The sequence below is a fragment of the Miniopterus natalensis genome, chromosome 18, assembly GCF_054644295.1.
Source record: "Miniopterus natalensis isolate mMinNat1 chromosome 18, mMinNat1.hap1, whole genome shotgun sequence".
Taxonomy (NCBI): Eukaryota; Metazoa; Chordata; class Mammalia; order Chiroptera; family Miniopteridae; genus Miniopterus; species Miniopterus natalensis.
Genome location: NC_142098.1, coordinates 42389467 through 42408039, shown reverse-complemented (window position 1 = coordinate 42408039; position 18573 = coordinate 42389467). Strand labels below are relative to the sequence as shown.

Below are 18573 nucleotides of genomic sequence, written 5' to 3'. Positions count from 1 at the left end.
CACCACTCATCTTTCTCCCTCTCTTTTCTGAGCTCCGGGCCGCGGGGCGCTGCCTTCATTTACTCGTCACGACTCGCCCTGGGGCAGGTGGGCCTGGGGCAGGAGGGGGTCCGTAAAGGGCGTCCAATCAGCCACGTCCACCTTCCACCTGGGGCGCAGGCTCAGGTGCGGGGCAGAAGGTGGGTGCCAAGGCCAGGGCGGGGCCCCCTCCCCCACCGCACTCGCGAGCCCTACTCCTGCCCGCACGCGTGTGGTCAGGCGGCCTCCTCCCGGGGTCGCAGGGGGTTCAGGCCGAGCGCGGGCTCCGGCCCAGGCGCCTCCCGACGCTTCCAGGCTGCGCTCCACCGCCCGCCCGAGACAGACCGTGCAGGCCCCGCCTCCGCCCCGTCTCCAGGGCGACGCCGGAAGCGTGCCGCGGCCCAGAGAACCCGAGCGTCCGCGACTTTGGTTCCTCCGTCTCTACGGCCTCGCGGCGGCGGCTGATCTCCATAGAAACACCGGAAACGTGCTCCCGTCTAGCGCTTCCCAGCGCCGCAGCGGCTGCCGACTTCGGTTCCGCCCAAGTCGCGGCCCGGAAGTGCGGCCTCGGCGATGGTAAGCCCGAGGCGGCCAAGGCCGCGCCCGGCGCCCGAGGAGCAGCAGGAGGTGGAGTCGGGCGGGCAGCCTCCTGCCGCAGGGCCCGCGGGAGGCCGCGGCGCGCGAAGGGCGGGGCCCCTGCGGTAGGCTTGGAACGCCCCCTGCGGACGTGAGGGGGCGCTGCGGGACGCGGGCGGGGCGCGCACGCAGGAGACCCGGGTCGGGGCGGGCTGCTGCGGGTGCAGCCGGCGCGGACCGGAGGGGCTCTGGGCTCAGGGTAGGGTGCGCGCCGCGGCGCCGAGCGCGGGAGAGGGCGGTCGGGCTCCGTGTGTGGCGCGGGCACAGGCGTGGCGGCGGGAACGCGGTGCGGGCCGGGAGGGAGGGCCTGGGGGCCGCGTCCTCAGGCGGCCTTTGTTCCGAGGCGCCCGGAAGGCCCTGCCGCCTCTGGACCGAGGAGTCGGGGCCTGTCCGGGAGCAGGGCGCGGGTGGATCGGGAAAGGAGGGGCGGATACCCAGCGGGTTGATACACGGGTTTCTGCCCCAACCCCTCGTCGCACAGTTGAAGTCCTTCAGATCCCGGGGGAATGGAAGCGGAGGGATGCTTTTGGCAGAGGCAACGGCACGTGCAGACTCGGCTTGTTGGAGGCATTGCCAAGAATTCGCTCGGTGGTCTTTGACCAGAGGAGGGTCCCCGCGTTAGGAGTGAACAGGCTCCCTCTGGCTGTCGCCCGGGGAATAGACCGGGAGGTGGGGGACCAGGGGAGGTCACTGCATCAGCCCAAGCCAGCGGTGTGGAGGGCAGTGGAGGTGTATGAAGTGATCTGAGGGGTCAGATGTGGGGCGTACAGGAACGGGGTGGGGGCTTTGGTTCCAGCAAAGTTAGTTTGGACTTAAAGAGCCAGCGGGGGTGAGTCTGAGACCTCAGTAGGCCCTGAGGGTTAAGGCAGGCCTCACTCTGGGGCTGTGGGGCTTGGTCCCGACTCTCCGACCCTAGACTGGAAATGTGTGGCCTGGGTGTGGGATGAGCCAGGTATCCCTTTCGTGTTTGATAGAGGAGAAACTGAGGCTGAGTGAGCATGGAGCCTAGTTGGTGGTGAACTAGCTAGCAGAGCTTCTCAGATTCCCAGAGTCCCTTGGGGGGTGATAACCCCTCTTTCTGGTGCCCAGGAGTGGGAAATGCTGGGATTATGAGGTTACAGTTTGACAAGCATCCGGGTTGCTCAGCCATGCTCCACTTGCACCCGCCCAGTCACACACCCCTGTGCAGGCCACACAGATCCCCTCTCTGTGCCCACAGGCCCCATCCATATTCCAAGAAGCACCATGGAGTGTGCCAGAAACCACGTGTTTTCTTCTCGTGGGGCACCTGCCAGGCTAATGTCCAACCTACTCTGAATCCTTTGTGACTATGCACACTCCTGATCGCTTAGTCCAGGGTTCACGTTGTGCCACCCCACTCTGTGAAGACCTCCGTGTACACTGGTTAACAACCCGGTTCTGAGGCAGCAGAAGGGTGTGCACAGGGCCTTGGATGTTCTAAGGTTGGGCTGTGTGGCAGGAGCAGACCTAAAGGAAGCCAGGAGTGGAGGGAGTTGCTGCTGTAGGGGTGAGCAGTGAGCCAGTTGTGGATGCTGGTCTCTGCCCTCTTCTTCACAGGGCTACCCCCTAGAGGGGTGTGTGGGGAAGGTTGATAGGTATTGGATTTGGGGGAAGGATGGGGGGGTGGGCCAAGACAGAGAAGCCAGCCCTGGATCCTCCCCTGGGTAGTGAGCAGCACTGGTGGGGAGGCAGCAGGTACTTTGATAACCCTGCCCCTCTCCCAGCGGTCTGCAGGGAACTGCGGAGATGGCTAGACACGCAGAAGTCCTGGAGGGTGTGGAGTGTGTAGGGGGAGGTCACGCTGAGTCCTGTGTGCTGGGCGGAGTGCCGCAAGGGTCCGTTGGGGAGGGCTGAGATTCGCCCTTGGGCCCTGTCCTGCGACAAAGGCTGAAGGGACAGGGACACTAGGGTCGAGGGGCGTCCCTGGCTGACCTCCCCTTCACCCCCCTCGTTCGGTGTAGATGGCGGCGGCGGAGGCGGTGCATCACATCCACCTGCAGAACTTCTCCCGTTCGCTGCTTGAGACCCTCAATGGGCAGCGGCTGGGTGGGCACTTCTGCGACGTGACAGTGCGCATCCGCGAGGCTTCGCTGCGCGCACACCGCTGTGTGTTGGCTGCGGGCTCACCCTTCTTCCAGGACAAGTTGCTGCTCGGCCACTCCGAGATCCGCGTGCCGCCGGTGGTGCCCGCGCAGACGGTGCGCCAGCTCGTGGAGTTCCTCTACAGCGGCTCGCTGGTGGTGGCGCAGGGCGAAGCCCTGCAGGTGCTCACGGCCGCGTCGGTGCTGCGCATCCAGACGGTCATAGACGAGTGCACGCAGATCATCGCGCGCGCCCGCGCCCCTGCCCCAGGCACCCCCGCGCCCCTGCCCACGCCCGTGCCCCCGCCGCTCGCGCCCGCGCAGCTGCGCCACCGCCTGCGCCACTTGCTGGCCGCGCGCCCCCTGGGCCATCCCGGCGCGGCGCATTCCCGCAAGCAGCGCCAGCCCGCGCGCCTGCAGCTGCCGGCGCCCCCCGTGCCAGCCAAAGCGGAGGGGCCCGTCGCTGACCCCGCCCTGCCTGCGGCCCCAGAGGAGGGCGGTGACGACGAGGAGGAGGAGACCGAAGAGGAGACCGATGGGGAGGACGGGGAGGGCGGTGGCCCAGGCGAGGGCCAGGCGCCCCCTTCCTTTCCTGACTGCAGTGCGGGCTTCCTGGCCGCGGCGGCTGACAGCGTGCGCGAGGAGCCCCCTGCGCCCGCCGGCCTCTCGGACTACGGCGCTGGGAGGGACTTCCTTCGGGGGCCTTCGGCGGCTGAGGACGCGTTCGCGGACAGCTATGTCTCCGCGTGGCAAGAGGAGGACAGCACAGCCGCGGAAGGCTGTCCCCCAGAGGCCCCGTCCCCACCTGACTGCGTCCTGTCCGGACCCCGCCCACCTGCCGTGAAGACCCCAGGGCCGCCTGTAGCCCTCTTCCCCTTTCATCTGGGCGCTCCAGGGCCACCAGCACAGCCCCCCCCGGCACCCTCAGGGTCAGCCCCTGTACCCCCAGCCGCCTTCTACCCAGCGCTCCAGCCAGAGGCAGTGCCCAGCGCGACGCTGGGGGAGGCCCCGGCCCCCCCTGCCGCTCCCGCCCCGGCCCCTCTGGGTCCCCCCGCTCGCACCGCGGGCCCCGAGCCACCTGCCTATGAGTGCAGTCACTGCCGCAAGACGTTCAGCTCGCGGAAAAACTACACCAAGCACATGTTCATCCACTCCGGTGAGCCAGGGTGGGTCTCAGCCTGCGGGTCATTGGAAATTCAAACGTGAGGCAGGATTGGGTACTGGGCGGGCGGTGGCTCGGCTCTGCTGCTCTTTGGTGACTCCAGAGGAACCTGGAAATTGAGCCCCCAAGTGCTCCGTGTGTGGGCAGCAGGCACCCTCGCCGGTCCTTTATCGCGCTTTGGTGGGTGGGGTGTACCCAAAGGCTGGGTTGTGGAGCAGGAACCTACCCAAAGCCTTTAGAAACTGGCAGTAGAGCCGAGCTGACGCTGGGGATGGGCAGTGGGGGTGGAGCTTGGTGGTGGGGCACGGCCAGGGGGGGGAGCAGTGCTGCCCGAGCTTTGCTGGGTCCAGTGACTGACTATGTAAGAGAGGGTGGTTCGCATGCCTTGGGAAAGTGTGGGAAGCAGGCAGAGAGGCGGCCTGGTCAGGGCTGGAGGAGCGACACAGAGCTCCCCAAGGCTGCAGGGAGGTCCTTTTCGACCTCAGCATGTCAGGGAAGTGGCTCCAAAGCGGCTGGGGGAGAAGTAAGGAGTGTGGGGATTGTGGAGCGAGGGTCCAAGGGGGCGGCTGGCTGGTCATGAGTGTCGCAGGGATGGTGCAGCTGCTCCCCAGGGTGTGGAATGCCAAAGGCCGAGCTTGATGTTAAGAAAAGCAAAGATTTTCCCTGGCTGGTTTGCCTCGGTGGTTAGAGCATCAGCCCATGGACTGAAGGGTCCTGGGTTTGATTTTGGCCAAGGACATGTACCTTGGTTGCAGGTTCAATGGGGCAGGAGGCAACCAATCGACGTGTCTCACATTGGTGTTCCTCTCTCCCTCTCCCTTCCTCTCTCTCTGAAAAGCAATGAACAAAATACCCTGGGGTGAGGGTTAAAAACAGGAGAAAAGCAGAGATTTGTCTGGAATGCCAGTGGGAGTGGCCTGGGAGCTCTGCTGGGCCAGGAAATTGGGATTTCACTGTGAATGGTGGGGAAGGCATCAATGTTCTGAGATGGGATATGAGATCTGAGATGTGATTTACAGTTTAAAATCTCTTCCCTTGAGGAGGAAGGGGAGAGGGCAGGCGCCCCAAGGTAGTACCAGCCAAGATGTGCCAACTTTGTGTGGCATTAGCCGGGTTGGTTTGGGAGAACCCCCTCCTAGGCACTGCCCTGCAGCCACCTGCTGCTAAGAAAGCCTCTTTGTTTATACCGAATGACTCTAAGTGCCAAAACACAGCCTACCTCCTCTTCTCTGATCCATGTGAGGGGGTCAGCCTGCTCTGTCACCCCGGGGACATCATAGTGGCCAGCAGGTTGGGGTCTGGGCAACCAGGGTTCCAGCAGAAAGGGGGTAGGTATGCCCAGGTTTTTTCCAGTGTAAGGGTGCTGGGCCTTGCTAGACTGTCCCCAGAACAGTGGCCAGAGATCAGAGAGTTCAGAATCCTCTGAGGGCATGGTAGGAATGGGTGGAGAGGAGGTCCCTTGATGTGGGCACGGGACACCTGAGAGGCCAGTCCCATTGAGCAACAATGCCCTTGACAGTCAGTGGTATCCTGGTGTGATGGTAAGGGTCTGGGAGAGGGGTGTCCCAGCTGGGCAGAGGGAAGGGGATGTACCAGGCCATATGTGGGGGTCCCTTTAAGGCAGTATGGTTGGGGAGTGAAGGGTGGTCCCGGAATTTCCCTGTCTGGCACGGGAATTCCGGGGTGATGATTATTCCCGGAGGGGAGGGAAATCCCTGCTGGGCAAAGGTGCCGGGAGTCTCCAGCTGACACACGTGTCCCTTGTGGCCCACAGGGGAGAAGCCCCACCAGTGCGCTGTGTGCTGGCGATCTTTCTCGCTGCGCGACTACCTGCTGAAGCACATGGTCACGCACACGGGCGTGCGCGCCTTCCAGTGCGCTGTGTGCGCCAAGCGCTTCACACAAAAGAGCTCGCTCAACGTGCACATGCGCACGCACCGGCCTGAGCGCGCGCCCTGCCCCGCCTGCGGCAAGGTCTTCTCGCACCGCACGCTGCTGGAGCGCCACCTGGCCGCACACCCCGCGCCCTGATCCGAGCCAGGCTCTCCGCGGGTTTGACCACGCCTCCACGGTCCCTCACGGCCTTTGTGGGGGTCTCAGTCAGTGGGGCTAAGCCATGCCCACGGCAGGACCCCTAACATCCCCACCAGCCGGGCCAAACCACCACGGTACCCTGACCACAACCAGACCACCACGTTGACCCCGGAGCGCAGGTACTACCCGTGTTCCACCGACCAGGGCCAAACCCCCACATACTCAGACCCTTCCAAGTAGTGGCGACCCGACCACCCCTGAGAACTGGATCATCAGACTTGGGGCAGGGCTCAAGATTCGTGGCTCCAATTCCGATTCACACACCGCAGCCTTCCCAGTGGGGTGGGGTCTAGGGCTGCTTCCCTCCTCCGGTGTCAGGCTGGGCGAGATCCCTGGCGCCCACCCCAAGCCACCCCTCATCTAGCACCTAAGGGGTCGCTCAGATGGACCCATCACAGACTGTGTAATAAAGGACTGGCCCATGGGCCCAAACTGGAAAGTTGAGCTCTCTGTCTCCCTTCCACTCTGAAAAACAATGGAAAAAATATCCTCGGGCGAGGATCCAAAAAACACAAAACTGGTGGTGGTGAGCTGGTGTCACCAAGCCCTGCATTAGTTTGGCTGGCACCCCAGAGGGAGGTTGTCCCTCTCCTGTCTCCAGCGCACTGGGCGTCCTGCCCTAAGAACTTGGGGCAGGTTGAGGGGCGGGTCTGACCTGGAGGATGGTGCCTCAGCAGGACCTGCCAGCTCCTGGGCCAATGGCAGCGCCTCTGAGCTTCCCCTGTGACTGCCTGCCAGAGGCGAGGGTCACACCATGCCTATGATCCCCACTGATGCCAAGGGTATGGGGGGGGGGTCAGAGCTGGATTTGAATTCAGACACTGCAGGTATTCCTTTCAGTAGTTACTGAGCACCTACTGTAAACCTGGCTAGAGCCTCAGTCAGGCCAAGCCCCACATCCCTGAGGATTAAGTGGATGTTGCTGGAGAACCTGCAGGTGAGGTGTGAAGAGCAGCAGGCTGTGCTTGAAGCCCACTGGCCTTGCTGACTCTGTGGCCCTGGCCTGTTTCCCAGGTGCCTGGTCCACAGCAGGTGTCCACAGAGGCAGAGGGGCCACAGAGTGCCAGGCAGAGCTAAACAAACAGGCAGGGGCAAGACAGGCTGGGGACAGAGTTGGGGGCTGGGTGAAAAAGGTGAAGGGCTTAAGAAGTAACTATTAAGGTCTCTGGCGACACCAGTCCAAAACTCCCATCTTGGGATGACCAGTCACAGAAGCAGGAACTTGGCAACCTACAAACCACATGAGCACAAGCCCTGCCAAACCACAAGCGACCAGTGAGAACACCTGTACCCGATTCCAGGCACAAACAAGACTGAATTCTTTACCCAAACCCCACTCCCCGCTCTGCCTCCGGTGGGACTGAGCCCTATAAAAAATGCTCTACCTCCCCGGGGGTGGTGACTGCCCATCGAGCCTCACCCCACCGGCACCCAGGTGGTTTTCAATAAATCTGTTATTAACTCTCAACAAGCCTCACACTTGGCAAACCCCCTAACAGTGACAATTGTCAGTGACAAAATAGGGAGATGTGAAGTACAGTATAGGGCATAGAGTCAGTATTGTAATAGCTGGGTACTAGGTTTATGGAGGGGCCACCTCCTAAGGTATATAAATGCCCAACCACTGCGCTGTACACCTGAAACTAATCTAATACTGAATGTCAATTGTAACAAAAATAAAAAGGCGGCCTGGGGGCAGAGTCCTGGGGCTGGCAGCAGGCTGTCAATACCCACCTGGGCCATCGCCAGGGGCCAGAGGTCGAGGCGTCAGCCTGTCGCTGGTGAGCGGTCCGCGGGCAGTTCTCTGAGGACGGAGCTGGCGCGATGGGCGCCCGGGCCGGCCTGTGGCTGCTGCTGCTGCTGCTGCTGCTGCGCCTGGGGCGGCCCGCGTGGCCTGCGGCCGCGGCCCCGGCGCTGCGCTGGCTCCTGGGGGATGCCGCCTGCTGCGCGCTGACGGGCCTGGCGGTGCTGGCGCGGCCCTGGCTCGCCGCCTGGATGCCGCACTGGCTGAGCCTAGCGGCCGCGGCCCTCGCGCTGGCTCTGCTGCCCGCACGGCCGCCCCCGGGGCTGCGCTGGCTGCCCGCGGACGTGGCCTTCGTCGTCCGGATCCTTCGCTTGGGCCTGGCCATCAAGGCGCGCTTGAGCCGCCAGCCGCCCGACTCCTTCGTGGACGCCTTTGAGCGGCGGGCTCGGGCGCAGCCGGGCCGCGCGCCCTTGGTGTGGACGGGCCCCGGGGGCCGCTCGGTCACCTACGGGGAGCTGGACGCGCAGGCCTGCCGGGCGGCGTGGGCCCTGAAGCCGGAGCTGGTCGACCCCGCGGGCCGGGGCGTCAGGGAGCCCGCCGCCCTCCTGATGCTGGCGCCGCAGGCCGTTCCCGCGCTGGGCCTGTGGCTGGGGCTGGCCAAGCTGGGCTGCCCGGTGGCCTGGATAAACCCGCACATTCGCGGCGCGCCCTTGGTGCACTCGGTGCTGAGCTCCGGAGCTCGGGTGCTGGTGGTGGACCCAGGTGAGGGCCCCAGAGGCCAGCGGGGGCCGAAGGGCACTTGGGCCTGGGCAGACGTGGAGGGGGTCCCGGTGGGGGCTGGGCAAGGAGCTCCCGCCTCCCCGCTCCCTCCGCCGGCTGGGAGCAATTCTGAGCGCACCAGAGGTCCCCCCCCCAACCCTTTTCGCCGAGCAACACTGACGGTGGGATTCTTTACGGGAGGCGCAGAAGCTCCGTCTGCTGGCTGCACCCCTTGTGGCCGGCAGTGGGCTCCTCCCCCACCTCTGGGTCTCGGGTCGCCCCGTGGGACCTCGAAGGTGGGCCTTGCCTCAGTCCCTCCTCCGGTCATCCCTGCAGACCTCCGGGAGAGCCTGGAGGAGGCCCTTCCCAAGCTGCAGGCGGAGGACGTCCGCTGCTTCTACCTCGGCCTCCGCTCCCCGACGCCGGGGGTGCGGGCGCTGGGCCCGGCCCTCGAGGCCGCGCCCCCGGACCCCGTGCCTGCGGACCTGCGCGCGGCCGTCACGGGGAAGAGCCCTGCCCTGTTTATCTACACCTCAGGGACCACCGGTGAGGACACCCAGCGGCCCTAGCCCCGACCTCTGAACCCTCACACTGACCTGACCCCAAGCCTGACCTCCGCACCCGCACTGCGCTTCGACCGAGCATCTGCCTGGACGCTGCCCGAGCGCCACTTGAGTGGCCAGCGCCAGGGCCTTGCCTTTTCCTAGCAAACAGCCACTGAAACCCTAACAGGGCTTCGGAATTCAACCTCTGAACCCCCGGCCCGGCCCGACCTCCTTGATCTACCCACAAATCCTCACACTTGCCCAGCCTCTGAGGACCGTGCGGCTCTGGCCACGGCGGCGGCGCCCGCCCGCTGACCCCCCCCCCCCCCGCAGGGCTCCCGAAGCCTGCGGTCCTCACGCACGAGCGGGTGCTGCAGATGAGCGGGATGCTGTCCCTGGGCGGGGTCACGGCCGCCGACGTGGTCTACACGGTCCTGCCCCTGCACCACGTGATGGGGCTCGTCCTCGGGGTGCTCGGCTGCCTGGAGCTAGGTGAGCGCGTCGCTGGGGCCGCTCCTGTGCCCGGGCGCCCGACGGGGCGCCAGGGTGGCAGGGCCTCGGCCTCTCCAGCTCCCTGGGTTCTTACCTTTGACAAAGGGCTAGTCCCTAAAGGCTGTGTGGCGGTCAGGAGGCGACAAGAGCGTGTTGGGTCACTCACGGAGCTCTTGTCCAGTGAGGCCGTGCTCCCCAAGCCCTCCATCTGCTGCCTCCTGGACACCTGACTAGGAATTCACATGGGACTCGCCACAGTCGGTTTTTGTTTCTTCAGTTTTATCTTGAAAATTTTTAAACACATAAAAATTTCTACATGAATTCTCATGTACCCACTACCCAGCTTCAGCTAACATCAGCACTTTGCTGTAAGTAGTTTCTTTTATCACCTCTCACTTCTGCTTCTTTTCTATATTTTATTAAAATGCTTTTTATTAATTTATTGAATTGAGAGAAAGACTGATTTGTTGTTCCACTTATTTAGGCATTCATCTGCTGCTTCTTGTATGTGCTCTGACTGGGGCTCAAACCCACAACCTTGGCATATCAGGATGATGCTCTAACCAAAAGTGTTTTTTTTGTTTTTTTCTTATGGGCAATTTTAAACGTACACAAAAGCAGAGCAAATAGTTTGATAAAGTCTCACATGTACTCACCTGGCCTCAACAATTGTTAACATGTTGCCAGTTTTATTTCATATGGACTCCTCTCTCTCGGGATTATTTTAGAACAAATCCTAGAACTGTACCTTTTTGCTCCTAACTATTGGAGTATCTCTAACATACAAGGACTGAAACTGACAGCAACTCCAGTATCATCTGACTCCCACTTCATGTTCAAATTTCCCCAATTACTGAATTGCCTTTTTGCAGTCAGTCTCCTCATTGTTTGGTCCCTGCTGCTCTTTCCCCAGTGCTTCCTGTTAGACTGGAAATTCCCTCTAGAGATGTTGTTAGATCCAGTTCAATTATTCTATTTGTTCGTTTTGAGAGAGACAGATCTGTTGTTCCACTTATTTATGCACTTACTGGTTGATTCTTGTGTGTCCTGACCAGGGATCGAGCCTGCAACCTTTGCGTACTGGGATGATGCTCTAACCAACTCAGCTACCCAGCCAGGGCCTTGGGTTCGATTATTCTTGGCAAGAACCTTGGTGGGGTTCATTGTGCTTCCTAATTCATCATGTTGGAGGCAGCTCATAAATGTTATTCTATATTAGACAGCCTGAGATGAACTGAGAGCTTTAATTGGAAAACTCTACCAACCTTCCCCCTGGTTTTACTAGCTCTGAAGACCTTTCCTGAATCAGGCACTTTGTTAGGGGTTGCAAACAAAGCTGTCATTTTCAAGAGCCCTGCCCATTTTATATTTTACCTTCCTGTCAAAAATACAGCCTCAAAGACACACTTGCTACTAACCAAGCACACAGCAATTGTCCTTTTGGGTGCAGGACTTTGTGGAGGATTAGGGCTGAGTTAGGGAGAGTGCCTTCTACAGAGCCAGCTAGCTGTACAGGTGGGGATCATAAAAAGAGTGAATGTAGTAGCCCCTAAAATTCATTAACCCATGTGAGCATCCTTCAAATCCATCCATCCATCCATCTATCCATCCATCCACTCGCCTTTCCATCTACCTATCTACCTACTTATCCATCTGTTCAGTTAAACATTCATAAAACATTTATCATAATCAAGAATGATTAATTTTCACAGCCCTTATTTAGCAGTGCTCACTTTGTATCAGGTACCAAACTTTCTACACATTCTGGAGATAGGATTCAAACTCAGGCCCACCTATGCTTCTCTGATGAAAGCAGTCCTGGCTGTGCCAGGGAGACAAGATGAGCCTAGTATCATCCTGTGTTTGGGGGGAGTGGGGGGCACAGATCAAAGCAGCTTCTCACAGTGGCTTGGAAGCATGACCTGAAACCCCTTCCTCTGCTGCCTCCTAGGAGCGACCTGTGTCCTGGCCCCCAAGTTCTCTGCCTCCTGCTTCTGGGATGACTGTCGGCAGCATGGTGTGACTGTGATCCAGTATGTGGGCGAGGTCCTGCGGTACCTGTGTAACACTCCCCAGGTGAGGTGCTAAGGTTAGGGCTCTATGGTGAACACCTGAGGTATAAAACCCCAGCTGTCTCCCAGGTATAGGTCTCAGGTATATTCAGGTACAGGATTCAAGTAAGATCCCTCAGGTAAAACATCCCAGACAAGAACCACATATTATAATGAGTCCCACACAAGGTTTCGGATCATGGCTTCTTCCTTGAACAGGTGACTTCACCTCTCTTAGCCTCAGTTTCCTCATTTGGAAAACAGGGATAACATCTCAAGGGGCTAATGTGAGAATTAAACATGCAAAGTACCTAGAACAGTGTGGCTCAGGGAAAACTCATTAGATGTGAGCCAGCCCATCCTTACAGAGCAGTGAGTTACCCCAGGTAACTGTCTCCAAGCAAGGTACCCAGGTATCCCTCCAGATAAAGCCTCTAGGCAAGCCCTCAAGGAAAGTCTCCATGTAACCCCCAAGGAAGGCCCCCCTGGTAACTCCTGAAGATGAAGCTTCAAATCACGCCCTAGGTTACCTCCAGGTAAAGTCCCCCAGGTAACCTTCCCAGTCACCTTTGGTATCCCTCCAGGTGAGGACCCTAGGTAATATCTACAGGTAACCTTCTAAGTACAGATGCCAGATAACTACTCCCAAGTAAGAACCCCTAGTAGATCCCCTAGGTATATACCCCTCATCACGTTCCAGGTAACTCCTCAGGTAAGGACCCAAGATAGTTTCCCAGGAAAGGGTTCCTGGGCATGGCTGATGTCACCTCCTCCTAACCTTCCTTGGGACATCCCTGCAGCGACAAGAGGACAGGAAACATACAGTCCGGCTGGCGATGGGCAACGGACTCCGGGCAGATGTGTGGGAGACCTTCCAGCAACGCTTTGGCCCCATTCGGATCTTTGAAGTCTACGGCTCCACGGAAGGCAACGCCGGCTTTGTCAACTATCCAGGGCGCTGTGGGGCCGTGGGCAAGACAAGCTGCATCCTTCGAGTGAGTGGGTTGGGCATGACAGTGACCCTGATCAAAGCTGAAAGCCAAGGACCTCTGCTGACACCTCCTCACTTCCACTCAGATGCTGTCCCCCTTTGAGCTTGTACAGTTTGACACGGAGGCTGCGGAGCCTGTGAGAGACAAAGCAGGCTTCTGTGTGCCTGTGGGGCCAGGTATGGGGCTCAGGGAACCTTCCCTGGTGTGGGAAGGGTAGAGACCCCGTCTTCTCCTTGCCTGGAACAAGCTCCCCAAAGCCTTGAGGCTGGTGATCTTTGGTAGTGCCTGCAGTTCTCACCCCAACCCTAAGCCCCCGGCCCATCTGGCCAGGGTCTGGGACCCTCAGCCTCTCAGCTATGTAGGGCTCCCCTGCCTCAAGCTCCTGTCTGCTGTGTCTGGGTGTCCACTGGAGTTGTTCTCTTGAGCTTTCTGTGGAAGCCACGTCCTCCCAGACGTCAGTTTCCTGTCCTGGACCTTCTGCTAGGGTCTTCTCTCCTGGGCCTTGCAAGGTCCTGGACACATCCCTTTCTTTCCGCCACCATTTGTCTCTGTCCCTCGTCCGTCCTTGGTGCCCTTTTCCTATTTTCAGTGGGCTCCCCAAGCCACCTTCTCGCTCCGTCTGTATCATCTTCTGTCTCCGTGTCCCCGTGTTTTTGAGTCTGTCTCTCGCCCTGTCTGTCTCTGGGTCTCTCTCTGGCAGGGCCCTGGGAGCTGGTATCTCCAGCAGGAGGCTGGGAGGCTCCTGGGATTCTCGTCCGTGGTTCACGCCCCCCCCTCCTGCCCCAGGGGAGCCCGGGCTCCTGCTGACGCGGGTGCTGGGCCGCAACCCTTTCCTGGGCTACCGCGGGCCCCGAGAGCTGTCGGAACGGAAGCTGGTGCGGAAGGTGCGGCGGCCGGACGACGTCTACTACAATTCCGGGGACGTGCTGTCCGTGGACCGCGAAGGCTTCCTCTACTTCCACGACCGCCTCGGGGACACCTTCCGGTCCTGCGCGGGGCATCTGGGGGCGGAGTAGTCGGCCTCCCTTGCGGATGGAAAGAGGGGCCGACTAAAGAGGCGGGACTTCCGGGCCCCGGGGGGGATGGCGGTCAAGAGGCGGGGCCCCCCGTGGCCAGGGGCGTGGTCCCAAAGCAGCCGCTTCCGCCCGCAGGTGGAAGGGTGAGAACGTGTCCACCAGGGAGGTGGAGGGCGTGCTGTCGCTCGTGGACTTCCTGCAGCAGGTGAACGTCTACGGCGTGTCGGTGCCAGGTGCGAGGTTCCGCTCCCTTTAAGCCTCCAGCCGCTCGGGGCGGGGCTCTGCGTCCCGGGGTCCCGGTGGGGAGCCGCTGGGGCGGCCGCGAGCTGGGCTGCGCCAGACGAGGGTCCGCGGGGGCTGCGAGGGGAGCCGGCCACAGCGACCCGTGTGCCCGCAGGGTGTGAGGGCAAGGTGGGCATGGCCGCTGTGCAGCTGGCCCCCGGCCGGGCCTTCGACGGGCAGAGGCTGTACCAGCACGCGCGCGCGTGGCTCCCCGCCTACGCCGTCCCTCACTTCGTCCGCGTGCAGGTGAGCGGGGCGGCGCGCGGGGGAGGTGCGGGCCGCGGGCCGCACAGGCGGACTCACAGCCCCTGCCCTGCAGGACACCCTGGAGGTCACGGGCACCTTCAAGCTGGTGAAGTCCCGGCTGGTGCGCGAAGGCTTCGACGTGGGCGCCATTGCGGACTCGCTGTTTGTGCTGGACAACCAGGCCCGGGCCTTCCGGCCCCTGACCCAGGAGACGTACCGGGCCGTGTGTGAGGGCACCTGGAAGCTCTGACATCTGGCCGGCTAACAGGACACCTGAAGGGCGGGGCCGAGTGCCGACCGCTGTCAAAAAATAATAAATGTCTCAAGCCTTTTGAATGTTAAAACAGGGCCTAGTCAACCTTATGCCCCAAAGAACTGTTTACAAGGATAACAAGCAGTTACGATGACTGCAGGACTGAAAAAAACAATCGCATCGCCTTCCGTCTATGGATGTAATTGTTCCCTGTCCCTTTCTCATGGATACCCCTTGCCTTTGTCTCCTAATCAGAACACTATCTGGGCCTCTGTCTGAATCAGTGATTCTTTTAAGCCCCCCCGCCCCCCCCCCCCCAATTCCAAATAAACTCTAGTTTCCTCTAGCTTTGGAAGGCCTCTTTTTTTTTTTTTTTTTTTTTTAATGTTTTTATTGATTTCAGAGACCCTACAACCCGGGCATGTGTCCTGAATACAACCAGCGGCCTTTAGGTGCATGGGACGGTGCTCAACGACTGAGCCACACCAGCTGGGCATTTTTAAAGTTTCCAACACCACCCGCACTTGCAGTGTCACCACCTCCTCCCTGGACCTTCACGGGGTCCTCTCCAGCCGCTCACGGGTCCTCGGGCCGGTGGCTCTTCCTGTGGATGACCAGCTGGGACTTCCAGTCGAAGCCGCGGCCGCAGTCGCTGCAGAAGTGGCGCTGCTGGCCAGCGTGGCTCTTGCGGTGGATGACCAGCTGCGACTTCCAGCTGAAGCTGCGCCCGCACTCCTCGCACGCGTAGTTCTTCCGAGCTGCCGGGGGCGCGTGCCGGGGGTGGCGCGGTGCGCCCGGCTCCCGGGGACCCTGCAGCGGCTTCTCCGCGCCCCCGACGGCCAACGCCGGGGCCCGCGCGCCCTGCCCGCCCGCGTGCGTCCGGTGGTGGATGACGAACACCGACTTCCAGTCGAAGCCGCTGCCGCACTGCTCACACGTGTAGGGCTTGCTCCGCACAGCACCCGGCACCGGTGGCGGCGGGGCCGGCGCGGTGGACCCAGACGGGCCCTCCCAGGGCGGCGGGGGCTCGGGGCGGCTCGCGCTCTCGCCTCCTGGGGGAAGGACGGGCGCGGACCCCGTGGCCCGGGCGCAGGACCTCGGCCCGCCCTCCCCCGGCGCCAGACAAGCTACCACCCGCCTGAGACCCGGTGTCCCGCGTCACACGGCGCTGCACTCACCAGGGCGGAGGCTTCCTGGGCCCTCAGGCCCCGCGCTGTTCGGCGCCCCCGGCTCTGACTCGGCCCGCGCCTCCGGCTGGGGGGATGGCAACCCTGATGCGGGGCGGGTCGGTCAGGCGCCACTCCTGGCACTGCGCGGGCAAGGGGCTGGCACAAATGGGGGCCTCGGGTGCCTGGGCGCCCCTTGGGAAGGAGGGAGGAGGGGGCGCGCACGGGGGAGGGCGGGACGCACGCAGCAGAGGGGCGGGCGCGGCGGGTCCTCACCCAGGGACACCACGGTGCCGTACTTCTCCAGCATCGCGTCCCAGTACAGCTCCTTCTGGGACGGGTTCAGCAGCCCCCAGTCCTCCTGCCCGGAAGTGGCCCGTCACTGCCGAGCCCTCCACGCCCGCCCAGCCCCGGGTCACGGCCTCCATTCCGGAGGCTCAGATGAGGCTGAGACGGGGGTGTGAGTACTGGGGAAGCCAGGCAGGGAGGGAGCGGCCAACAGCTGACCTGGCGAAGGCTGCCCCACCCCAGGTTCTGGCAGGACAGACTGAGCCGAGGACCCCTGGGCTTCGGGGGAGGCAGGGACAAATGTAGCTGGCCCCACTCCTGTGCCTCAAGCAGTGTATCCCCAGCAAAAGCCTGGGGGACTCAGGGCACCCCAGTCTCCTCTCCTAATAAAGGCCCTCTTTGGGGGAGCTTTGAAGGGCTGTCAGCATTCCCGGCTGTGGGCACCTGGCTGCGGGAGGGCTCTTGATAGAAGGTGCAGCCCCACACCTCGGGAGCAGGTGATGTATGTGGGTAGTTGGCTGGGCGGTGGGCTGTGTTCCTCGTATGGACAGGTGAGCTCTTTCAGGCTTTCCGGGGGATGCCCTCCTCGCCTCCCAGAATCCCGTCATCTGGGTGAGGCTTTGCTGGGCTGGGAAAAGTAGTCTCCACTGACAAGCCATAGGGGAGGCGGTAGCCACACAGCGCCACAGCCAGGAGGGTGCCGGCTGGAGATGAGGCGGCTCTGAGCCCTGTCTCTCCACTGGCCTCACTTCCCTACAGTGCCTGGGGCACTCTGCAGCCTCTAAGCTCATCTCAGCCAGTTCTTCTACTGGGATGCTCAAGTCGAGTGGATTAGGAGCAAAGAGGCTGGGAGGGGACAGGACTCCTGCTACCCACACTCAAGAAACAAGCACTCCAGGTAGCAGGGGCCTCAGCTGAGCTTCCACACCCAGCTGGAGAGAAGGAGCTGTGGGCATTTCCCACAGAGAGCCTCTGCATTCCGACCTCAGCTGTGCTGCGGAGACGGGGCTGCTGCGTGATGCTCCGGCTTTCCTCCCAAGATTGGTCATCTTGTCCCCTCCCCACCTTAACAGGAGCATGAAAATCCCCGGGTGCCAGCTCAGGACTGCAGGGAGCCGCAACCCCCTGACTTTTCTGTGTGGAAGTAAACCCCTAACAGTTCCTGTCACTATAAACCAAATTTCTAAAATCCTTCCCAATTGTGGAGACCACCAGTCTGTCCCTCTGTCCCCCAGGACCTGTAGGGCACCCTGATACCAACTCCAATCTGGGCGGCAAAGAGCACAACAGTGGCTGGCCAAGGAGCCTGGAAAACTGGCAGGACAGAGTGGACACCAAGGACATTCTCCTCCCACCTGGGGTTGCTCACCTGAATCCTGGGTGGGTGGAAGGAGGCAGAATCTGGTCCCCCAGGTCCAACTGGCCCCTCTTGGGACTGGGCTGGATTTGGGGGACTGGCGGGTGCTAGGAAGTGAGGCAGACAGCGGTCAGGGGCTGCTCCCGTGAGCTAGGGCAGCTGGGCTGGTGCTGCAGCCTCCTCTGCTAGCAGGCAGACCACTGTACCAGTCACCTGGCGTGCATGGAGCCAGCCCTTTCCTCCTGCCTCCCAGGGGCCCAGCTCTGCAGTCTGCGGTCCCTCCCGGGTCCCAGCCCCAGCTGTGGATGTCCATACTCCTGCCAGGAGGCCCCCAGTCTCACCCATCTCCTGCCCATCGGCATCAGGCTCCTTCTTTACACTACAGCTGAGCTGGGCAGAACCCTCCATCTGGGCATCCTTCGGCCCCTCCCCAGCGGCTGCCCTGAGGGGCTCTACTATCCCTGGAGGGTGGAGGCTCCCCAGTGAGTCCTCTGCCTTCTGTGGCGCTGGGAGCACTGCTTGCTTCAGGACATGGGCTGTGATCTGAGGGGGAGAGGAAGTCACCGGGGCTCTAGTCTCCCTCTGTCCCTCCACAAAGCCAAAGTGGCCATACTCACCCAGCCCAGTAGCTGCCCGGGGTTGTGCTGCAGGCCCTCCACCAGGGCTGCAGCCTCCTCAGGGCTGCCTGGCCTCTGGTCCCGCACCCAGGCCTGGATCTCAGGGGGCAGCGCACCCAGGAACTGCTCCAGCACCAGCAGCTCCAGCATCTGCTCCTTGGAGCGCACCTCCGGCCGCAGCCACCGGCGGCACAGCTCCTGAAGCCGGGTCAGGGCCTCTTGAGGACCCGCCACGTCCTGGTAGCAGAACCCCCGGAAACGCTGGCGCGCTGCCTCAGCGTCCCCTAGGGTGGCCGAGGGGTCCGAGGAGGGCCGGCGCGGGGGGCCCGGTGAGGAGGGCATTATTGTGCCGGGGGTCTTCTTGGAACCACCAAGAGGGACCTGCGGAAAAGGAGGGGTCAGGGTGCCGGCCAAGAGGCCACCGCCAGGGTAGGGCAGACTCGTGGACAAGCGCGTGGAGGCGGGTTGTCCGACGGGCTTCCCGGAAGCCGCCGACATCTGGGTACAGCAGGGGCGGTGGAGAGGGGGGCTGCGGGTCAGGCCGTGCGCCGCGGGAGCGCCCCCAGAGGCGGCGGGGCGCCGCCGGGGCCGAGGGGCAGGCGGCCAGGGAGGCGCGGGCGGGCGGGCGCCGGGACCGCAGTGGGCGCCCTGCGGGGCTGGCTGCGGGGGCGGCACGTCGGCGCCCAGGGTGCGGCTGGGCCCGGGGGCTCCGTGCCCGCGACCACAGCTGACTGGACGACTCGCACCGTCCGG

At 62.1% G+C, this 18573-nt stretch overlaps 3 protein-coding genes across 4 annotated transcripts; 2 read left to right on the top strand and 1 right to left on the bottom strand.

Annotated features, from left to right (window-relative positions):
- The first annotated feature begins 652 nt into the window (after window positions 1–652).
- ZBTB45 (zinc finger and BTB domain containing 45) lies at window positions 653–6797 on the top strand. 2 transcript variants are annotated; one of them, XM_087827033.1, is made up of 3 exons: window positions 653–719; window positions 2637–3912; window positions 5693–6797. In XM_087827033.1, the coding sequence occupies exons 2-3, from the start codon at window positions 2637–2639 to the stop codon at window positions 5947–5949; spliced, it is 1533 nt and encodes a 510-aa protein (XP_087683159.1). In that variant the 5' UTR covers window positions 653–719; the 3' UTR covers window positions 5950–6797. The 2 variants fall into 2 exon arrangements, with proteins under 2 accessions (XP_087683159.1, XP_087683160.1); XM_087827034.1 differs by lacking the exon at window positions 653–719 and adding an exon at window positions 808–853.
- Window positions 6798–7833: 1036 nt separating this feature from the next.
- SLC27A5 (solute carrier family 27 member 5) lies at window positions 7834–14679 on the top strand. The gene is made up of 10 exons (XM_087827040.1): window positions 7834–8518; window positions 8852–9061; window positions 9394–9552; window positions 11504–11628; window positions 12404–12598; window positions 12681–12771; window positions 13382–13580; window positions 13747–13844; window positions 14009–14139; window positions 14213–14679. Exons 1-10 carry the CDS (start codon window positions 7837–7839, stop codon window positions 14387–14389), a joined length of 2067 nt encoding a protein of 688 aa, XP_087683166.1. The 5' UTR covers window positions 7834–7836; the 3' UTR covers window positions 14390–14679.
- On the bottom strand, window positions 9432–18371 carry ZNF446 (zinc finger protein 446). Its single transcript, XM_087827042.1, has 7 exons — window positions 17821–18371; window positions 17545–17746; window positions 17216–17310; window positions 15835–15919; window positions 15555–15663; window positions 14945–15434; window positions 9432–14439 (listed from the first exon to the last, which is right to left on the bottom strand). The coding sequence occupies exons 1-6, from the start codon at window positions 18316–18318 to the stop codon at window positions 14969–14971; spliced, it is 1455 nt and encodes a 484-aa protein (XP_087683168.1). The 5' UTR covers window positions 18319–18371; the 3' UTR covers window positions 9432–14439; window positions 14945–14968.
- Window positions 18372–18573: the final 202 nt, after the last annotated feature.